Source organism: Hibiscus syriacus, unplaced genomic scaffold, assembly GCF_006381635.1.
Source record: "Hibiscus syriacus cultivar Baekdansim isolate YM2019G1 unplaced genomic scaffold, ASM638163v2 tig00111402_pilon, whole genome shotgun sequence".
Lineage (NCBI taxonomy): Eukaryota > Viridiplantae > Streptophyta > Magnoliopsida > Malvales > Malvaceae > Hibiscus > Hibiscus syriacus.
Window position 1 is genome coordinate 2992370 of NW_024063082.1, and position 10100 is coordinate 3002469.

Below are 10100 nucleotides of genomic sequence, written 5' to 3' on the forward strand. Positions count from 1 at the left end.
CTCATCTCTTCTTCACTGATGACCTAATGTTATATGCGAAAGCAGACAATGTTCATACCAAAATCATTGAAAATACACTCACTTATTCGGCTACTACTCTGGGCACAAGGTTAACAAGAGAAAGTCTCAAATCTTTTTCTCCCCAAACACATGCAGATACGATGAGTGCCATATCTTCTTCCCTAGGCTTCCAGGTGGTTGATGCAGTTGGTAATTACCTTGGAGTACCTGTACTTTCGGGGCGTATGAGATCAAGCAACTACAATTTTATCCTGGATAAAATCCAGGCAAAACTTAGTGGTTGGGCTGCTAAATGCCTTTCCTTAGCAGGTCTTGTTACTCTGGCCAAATCACTGTTATCAGTCATCCCAGTCTATTTTATGCAGGTTATGCCTCTTCCCAAGGAAACTTACATGGACATTGAACGCCATGTTAGACGTTTCATTTGGGGTTCTTCCTCGGGCACAAATAAAGTCTCTCTTGTTCGCTGGAATGTCGTGTGCCAACCAACTGACAGAGGAGGCCTTGGTATCATCCGTCCACAGGTGTAAAATAAAGCTTTCATGATGAAATTGGGCTTCTCCCTCCTTAAACCGTCTGAAGCCTACTGGACTACTCTTTTAAAATAAAAGTACAGATTCACGGAACCTTGTCCGCGTAATATAGTGCGCCAAAACAGCTCCCTTCTCTGGCGGGGGATCTCAGAAATTTGAGATGAACTCTCCCTTATAGCATGGTCGATAGGCAATGGCGTTAACATTCGCTTTTGGGATAACGTTTGGGCCCCAACTCTTGGACCCCTACGTGATTATGTTCTAGATCCCCATATTATGGATGGTCACCTTTCTTTCCGGAATTTCCTGGAGAGCAATGGGCATTGGGACACCTCAGCTTTATCGCTTTGTGTTCATCAAAATGCAATTGCTCATATTGTCAATATTCTGCCCCCTAACAGCAATAATGATGCTGATCAACCCAGCTGGCCGTGGAGCAAGACACTTCAATTTGAGGTAAGCTCAGCCTATTCTAAACTTCTGGAAAATGAATGAGATCCTAAAGATAGCTGCTCATCTGTTCTTTGCATATTCCCCAAAAAATCCGCACCTTTAGTATCTTTGTTCTGCCTCTGATATCGGAACATCAAGTGACCTACATTAAAGCATCATGTTGAAACTTTGTTGTCTAGACCATAAGAATGATACCAACAACAATCCTTTTCATTTATTTTTACTTACCAACTTCTAATGAACTTAGAACTTTTTGTTCAACAACAACAAGAAGTATTTTTTTAGAAAAGCTTGAAATTCATTTAAGCGTCAATAACATCGAGGAATACATTGTTTTTAATATAATTAGGTTCGTCAAAATAAAACAAAAGAGATTGGTCTTAAAAAAGGCCCAATGCTAAAGAATGAGCCACCCTATTGGTGTGTAAAATACTTTGATTTTCGGGTGGGAAGTCAATTCTTCATGAGCCCCGTTAAGTAGCAATCCAACCACTGAAATATCTTCTTGACGTTTGTTTAAACGATTAACAATTCCAATTGCATCACCTTCAATTGTGGCTTGATCCCACCTTTTCTCAATTGCAAATCTAATACCGTGAATAAAGGCTAACGCTTCTATCGATTCAGGCGATTAAGGAGCTTCGAGTTTGCGAGCGTGGCCACCAAGCACCATTCCATGGTAATCATGAACGACTATCCCCAAGACTGCCTCGTTCGTGCTTTCAATGAGAGCACCGTCAACATTAATCTTAACCCCTCCAACAGGCGATCATTTACACCATGCTCTGTCAGAATTGCATAGGTTCAGATTCCGCTGTTTAGTAAACTTAGTCGCTTCTTTGAAATCGACCGCCAACTTCCGAGTCTTGTTCACCATGTAACACCCTTAACCTGCATTCAAATCCGAATACAAGTTAAGGATGTCACATTGATTTCATACTACATTTCATACTTCAAGCCAACGAAAATTTTTGTTTCTTTCAAAACTTCCAAATTTACCAATTATTATTAAATTATTTAAACACAAAAAATCATAATGAAATATTTAATTTCCAATTCGCATTTGATTTGTTGTGACGATTAGACAGGTCTATATTGTTCCATATCATAATTTAACAGTGCCAAAAATAATTTCGATTAATCCTTATAATATAATTTATTACGATTCATATTTATATATACTTAGTTAATTATCATATTTTCACTTTTCTTTACTACGGTTTCTCTTATTATATTACTCTACGATTTGAAACACAACTCTTATCATATACTTTTATATCACCATATATATATATATAATATTTATAATATCTACAATTAAATTTATTAAAATATCTACTTTATAGTTATTATCTACCGACACACAACCACCCACTGACAATGACTATTATTATAGTTCCACATTAGGCACATAAATTTTCTTAAGTTAAGTACATATAGTTTGCCCTTAATCTATTCACACAAATATACATTTTCAGATTTAATCCATGTAATTTATACTTTTCAAATCTCATAACAATATTATTTAATATATACATTTTTGTACAAAATATGGTATAAAACCATTTAATCAATTCAATAAGATTTAATCAGATCATTTCATATAGGAGTAACTTAAAATTTAACTTTTCATCTATAAATTATTTTGTATAAATTAAACTTTACATACAAAGCTTTACTATAATACAATAATTAAACTTGTGTTGTGTTTTCTTATTGTATTGCTCCCTTTTTATATACTATCTCTTTTCCTGTATTGTTTTTTTCATTGTATTGTATCTTTTACTATACTATATCATGAGAATACATGGTACACGAATCAAAAAACGAGTGTTCTGCATGGTATGTAATATAATTGTCAGATTAGTATAACACATTTAGTGTCTTGTATATACCATAGGTGCCCTATATGCAACATAACAATGCCAGTAATGGTATAACACTCCCAGTAATGGTATGCCACATTTTGTGCCTTGTATGCAATATAAACACAGACGGTAAGAGATAACACTTTTAGTGCTAAACATAAGTACATGTACTATATAACACAACATCACTATACTAAATCAGAATCAGATATGACATCTCACAACGTTAAAACATCGTTAACCCATAATGCATAGTGTCGAATAATGCACACATAGTGACATATTGCACATAAAGTGCCAGAATGCACATATAGTGCATGACAAATGTACACGAAAGAACAAAAACATATACATAATCACTTCACCTCATGTACCCATGACACTAAAATATTATACACTGGGCTTTATTTAAATCTTATATTTTTTTATATATAATAATATTTATAGAAAAATTATCACATTCATATATTGTTTCATTCATATGTTAGTATATTTAACTATCATAATAAGTTAATATTCATATAAATATATTTACAATATCATTAAGGTATATTCAATATTGATTTCTTTCACCAAATTTATAACAAATTTAAGTTTTATTAATTTAACCATCCAAGTCCCTTAAATAATTAGTTCTCACAACAATTTACTTATCTTTTCAACGTTTCACATTTAACTACGAATAAACTTTTAAAAAATATATATATAACCTAACATTTCAAAAATGTCCAAAATAATTATTTAATATTCAAATTAAATCCATAGCATTCGTCATATTTAATCACTTTCACATTAATTCCAATCTAATACATTAACTTTAAATAATTACCATTTTATCACCATCATTCCCAAAACTCATGAATTTAACTTCGAACTTTGTCAACTTCTCATATTAATCCAATTTTAATATTTCATCATTTAATTATAAAATTTCAGCATAGCACACTAACTTTCTAACTTTTACATATTAATCCTCAAATTCTCATGAAATATAAAAGGTTCTTAACAACTTTTACAAAATTACAATTTATTCTCCCAAGCCCTTCTAATAATCAATTATTATTATAATTAACTTATACTTCACATATTATTTTTATATACAATTTCAATTTTAACCCATAAGTTTCCCTATATTTACAATTTAGTTACTGATTTTATACATATTTCTAATTCAATTCCAATTTAATATTTAACCTCAAAATCACCATTCTATTATTTATTGTCCAAACACGTTACTGCTCATATTTATTCAATAACTTTTAAATTCACCATTTGTGCAATTTACATTTTGGTTCCCAAACTTTAACAAATTTACAAACTAGCCCAAAATCAACATTCTAACATGAAATCGTTATTTTAATATTCAATTCTAATATAGTAATTAAAGATTTTATAACTACCCAATTATCAGTTAAATCGTCTACTTTCTTCCATTCTATAGTTTATTCAATATAGTCCTTTAGCAATTTAATCCCAAATGCAAATATCAAAAAACAAATTCGAACAATCCAACATGTTCAATTAACACAACTAAAAATTCCAGCATTAAATATAACACCTCAATAATTACAAAATTTTCACTAAAGTCCCCATATTTTTCATAATTTACGATTTAATTCCCAAATTATTCTAATTTCTCATTCTAACATCAAATTCAACATTCCAACTTCTTTAGTTCCAGCATAATACATCATCTATTAAATAATTGCTCTTTAATCCCCAAATTTTCCATAAATTTTGAATAGGTCCTTATAATTTCTCAAGTTTTCAATTTGACCCAAATCATGATCCAAATATCAATTTTAGCACTCCAACATTCAATTTCAATTTAATACATCAGTTACTAGAAAATTTCACACTAATCTCCATATTCCTTAATTTATACAATTAAGTCCCTATACTTTCACAATTTTTTGAATTGGTTCAAATAATAAATTCATCACCAATACATCATTTTCATATCAACAACAATCCAATAATTCAAGCATGGAAGTAATGAAATATTATCATCAAATGATAGAGACTTTAATATGGATCATTTTTCTATTTCATAACTTAATCCAAGAATCAAAGGGGAAAAAAGACTAAAATGAAGAAAAATAAAGAAAAAATACCTTGTCTCCTTTTAATGGGTGAACTCACGGCAATATATAGAGAAAAAAAGGGAAAAAGACATCTTTTCTAGATTTTTCATGAGAAATATCTCATGTACACCTGTATAAATTCTATTAAAAATAAATTTAAAATTCATTTTAGTCCAAAAATCATTTCTACCCTTAATGAATCAAAATATCTACCATTTTGCCATGCTTTCATCACCATATGTACATCATCATGTCAATATAAAAATCATATTTATTGATTTCCATCTTGCCTTTGCACTTTTCCAAAAATTTAATTTAGTCACTTACTTTTTACTATTCAACTTTAACATGAAAAAATCACTTAATTCTACTATTACATGTTGATTTCTATTGATTAAAAATATAAATATAATATTTCTAACCCCAGGCTACCATCCTTCAATTTTTTGTAAATTTCTGATTCGATCCGATTATTCGAATACTTTACTAAACTTTATCGCTTAATAGCTCTTTGCATCAATTCCAAATTGAAATTTGAATTCCATAAAGAATCTACTCTTAAATATAAACTATTTATTTGTAGAATAAAATTTCTTTTTAGGAAAATTACTTCTTTGGTCCATTAACTTTTCTAAGTTTCTACTTTGGCCACTAAACTTTCAAAATTTATATTTTAAATACTTGTCAAACTTTTTGGGTATTACACATCTCGGCCGGCTTGAAATTCCCCATCATGCACCCATTATTAAAAGAAGTAAACACATGGCTGTTGTTTTATTTTTATTGCCAACTTCGACAGGAATTAACGATCAAGGAACTAACAATAATTTTTTTAGCGACAGGAATTAAAGCCAAACCCACCGATAGTTTTTTATTTCCAACTTCTGTTAATAAAATGACAGGAATTAACGATCGAGGAACTAAAGTCAAACCTACTGATAACGATAACGTAAGAATCAAAAAATATTTTTTATTAAATAGACCGAAATCATTAAAAAAACCACCCGTATAATTGACCTTAATGTTTTTTTATTAATACCCTAATGTTAATTTACGTGACAATACGATAACTAACAATGTAAAAAAAATAAATTAAATGTTAAACATGCGCTCATGTTATAATTAAATTTCGTTACGACATGAGCTAAAATTAATAATAACATCTATCGAATTTATTAGCGCCAAAATTAATAATAATAACTATCAAATTTATTAGTGATATGAGCCCAAAAACTAATAATAATTATCAAATTTATTACGCTTTAGGATTAAAAAACACATTTCATATTTGAATTTTAAACTAAATCATATATTTGAAATTTCGAACCAGAGACAGTGCGGAGCGTATAAAGAAAGGGAAGTAAAGAATGGCAAACCCTAGGCGAAATTCGTACTCAACCAGCCAAAGCTCGGACATCAATTCATTCCAGTTTCAGACCCAAAGCTCGTCTTCACTCTCATCTTTGAAACACTTGTTGAAAAAGCCCCATGCAATCCCATTTCTTCTATTGTTTCTGCTCTTCCTGACATGGGTCTCTCTCAGATTGCAGTATTCTTCTTCTTCTGGTGTTCGGCGCGACCAATTGGGCCTAGATGGTCCTGGCGATGAGGATTCTAAGGCCAATCTTGTCCGATTCAAATCTGGGTTACCCTCACCTATTGTCAAGGACAAACGCGGCTGGCTGCTCGATCCCGTCTCCCCCTTGCGCTTCAGTCTGGCGTCAAAGGTCTATTTACTTATCAACTATTGACTATCCTATGTTTTTTTAGCAATGTCTTGACCTATCAGTTTATCTAGACTGTATATCAAATGAAAATTTTAGGTGGCTTTGTTTGCCCAATTGTTCAACTGAAAATCAAATCATAAACACAAATTTGTTGGAAATGACTGCAGGGATTCTTTTTATGTGTTATGGTTTAACCATACCCTGTTTTTTAACTCCTAGAAAATGTGATATTTGGTTTAACTGTGTGAAATCGTTTGTTTGTGTGTGAGCAAAAAGCAATGTCCATTTAGTAAAAGAAAAGGTTTTGCTTTTGTATTACTAATGTGAGTAATGTCTAGACGAGCTTTAAGCTTCTTTATTTCCTCATTGTTTCATAATTCTCTCTTTCATTTTTATTTAATCTTTTCGTAGCATATTTTCTTGCAGGGGGGGCAGTGTCTTGCTCACAAGTACACGTTGGTGAAATTGGACATGGTGGTATGAGGGGAAATCACCGACACTATGCTTGTAACGAAACATTTGTCATTTGGGGGGCAAGGACAAAATTCAGGGTATGCTCTTTTCTCATGAAATGGTATTATGATTCTTCTTCATGTATCGGAAAGGCAAAAGACGCTAATTGAAGAATCAATTGCTGTGTTAACTAGAATCTTCTGTTTTTGATGTAGCATTTTACGTCCTGTTATCTTTTTTTCTCCCGTCTCTTCTATCTATTTCGTGTTTTTATATATACCGCCTCTGCTTCACAGTATATTTGTTTAAATTCCTTTTTCTTAGAGTCGTTTTATGTTTAATTTGTGGAGAGGTTTTCTTTGGATCTAATTGCTTTAGTTTCATCCAACTGCAAGTCATCAAGTTAGACAATGACTACCAATGCTGCAATGCCAATGTAACCCCTTTTGTTGTTTTCTGACATTTCAGTGTAACAAAAGCTTCTTTCTACTTTCCATTTGCTTGTTTCTCCATTATCAATATATGAGATTTTTTCTTATGTTTCTCTTTATTGGTGAAGTTGCGTTTATGAAATTTCTTTTATCCGCGAATTTGTTGTCTTCACCATTCAACTTTTGCCCTAGATCTCTCATCCAACATCATTATATGAAATCCTTGACAGTGTTTTTTTGTTTTTCTATTTCTTTTCTTGCTCTCAATTCTTTGGTGTCACACTTCAGGCTCATACTAGAATTGTCTTTTTTGCTGTCTTTGATGTTATGTTGTAGCATAGACTTCCGGGTCTTTTAGCTGTCATTATTATTACTAGACTTTGTTTTTTACATAGTATCACCAATTTCTTAATTCACCCGAATCTTTTTCTATTTTCTCTTGCAGTTGCACATATTCAAGTATTTGAAAGATGCCTTATGCATCTTCAAAAAGAAAAAAGAAAAAAGAAAGATGTCTTATATAGTTGTAATGTATTCAGATGTGTATTTTTGTCTTGTACCTATTGCAGTCGGAAAATAAGATGGTTGATAGAGGTTATGCCGAAGTGACAATCGAGGAAGACGAAGTTGTTGTTGCAGCTAGCCCCAGTGGAACTGCCCATGCTCTTGTAAACGTCGATGCTTTGCGCAGCACATTCTTTTTGGGTTGCCAAGATGGTATGGTGAACACTAATAGCTCGAATACTGATTTTAATGTGTGGAAAGATCTTTAACTGTTGCTTTACTCCCTATTTACCTTCTTTCAACGGAATTCATATTATTTTTTCCCAGTACATAACATGTATGTATTTCACCACATGTTTGTTTAGTTCAGCTCTGACTCATTGTTCATTGATTCATTCATGTATTCTGGATATTTACAGTCATTGGGCGGTTGTCAATATTTTATGATCAAATTAAGTTGGATTTGATTGCATTTCTATGTGGGATTATAGTTCTCTACTGCTATAGGTGCAGAAGCATTTTTGATTGATGGCATTTCTATTCTTGTCCAACTGCTAGTTACAAATAGTTATACTTAGCTAGTTACTAAATCCAACAATCTTTGAAAATTTTATGATTTAAACTTTATTTGATTTTTTTTTTCCGATCGAATCGCGTTTATGAAAATTGAGTCGAGTATTTCAAGTTATTTAAATTTAATTGTAAATTTTTAAATAATATTATGATACATATTGGTTTTAATTTAAACAATTTTGTAACCCCCTAGACCCAGCCTATGCGTTTCGACTAAGTCTAGTGGCTCACATTATGATTCTTTAAGACATTTTTCCGAAACCGTTATTCAATCAATGTAAAATCACATTATAAATGACATGAAGTTATAATAAATCATACTATCAAAACCTAACTTGTAAATATAATACCAATAAGTAATAATTTAATTTAAAACATATCTTAAAAATCAAATCACGATAAACCGAATAGTAATAGTAAAAATGTCATCATATTAAAATCCCATACTTTAAAATAAGGTCCATGTTAACAAAATAAAGACAACTTGCAAGGTAAAAACATTACAATCAAATATACTTCAAGAGATATGTTGATCCTCCAAGTGCTCAATCCAGGGTAACTAACCAACAGTATCTGAAAGGGGGAAAACATTTTCGAAAAGTGAGCTAGTCTCAGTGTGTCCCAACATTACCATAAAAATTCAATAGGTACACTAAACAAATCATATTCCATTAAGTCTCATAAAATTATACTGCAGTAAATCTCTTTACAAAGCGTTACCCTAAGGGAACATCTTAGGGCCTGAGAGCCTACCCAAGATAGATTTCGGGACCGTGGGGCCTACCTAAGAACACATCTTAGGGCCGCAGGGCCTACCCGAGAATGATCTCAGGGCCGCAGAGCCTACCTAAGAGTCACATTAGGTCTGTAAAATTTTCCAGCTTGATCAGAGCTGTACTTTATAAATTCGTATTCCAAAAATTCAATTGCACCGTGTTATAAATTCCATAAATCCATAAACATGGTAATCATATACCATTTCAAAACAAATATCAGATAACAGTCATAATCCATAAATCATCACATTAAATTGGTGCATCAACAATACGGAAACCAAAGAATTCAGTGTACCACATATTAAAACAAATAAAACAGTTCAGTAATAAATAGGGAACACACCTCGATAATAGGTTTAAATCGTGGATCTACTGATTGCTGGTTTCACCACGCTCTGCTACAGTTTTCGAACCTAATTTATAATATCACTATATTACTAATGGGTAACATAAATAAATCTCTAAAATCATAAAATTTACGAGTCTTACGAGTGAATACTGGTATACGTGGTTTAACTGATCTAGAAGAGTTAGGTCGAGCTATCGAACGATCCGGAGAGTCTCTTGTACCTTCAAACAATAATAATTAATCAGCCCCAAATCTTACTTAATTGTTCAAAGCTAGAATTCTTAAGTATATAAGCATTTTTCGGGTTTGACTATCATTTTGGGGTATT

At 31.8% G+C, this 10100-nt stretch overlaps 1 protein-coding gene across 1 annotated transcript; it reads left to right on the top strand.

The window, feature by feature from the left end:
* The first annotated feature begins 6282 nt into the window (after window positions 1-6282).
* Window positions 6283-8443, top strand: LOC120161756. Its single transcript, XM_039171967.1, has 3 exons — window positions 6283-6672; window positions 7098-7237; window positions 8140-8443. The coding sequence occupies exons 1-3, from the start codon at window positions 6327-6329 to the stop codon at window positions 8341-8343; spliced, it is 690 nt and encodes a 229-aa protein (XP_039027898.1). The 5' UTR covers window positions 6283-6326; the 3' UTR covers window positions 8344-8443.
* The last annotated feature ends 1657 nt before the right edge of the window (window positions 8444-10100 follow it).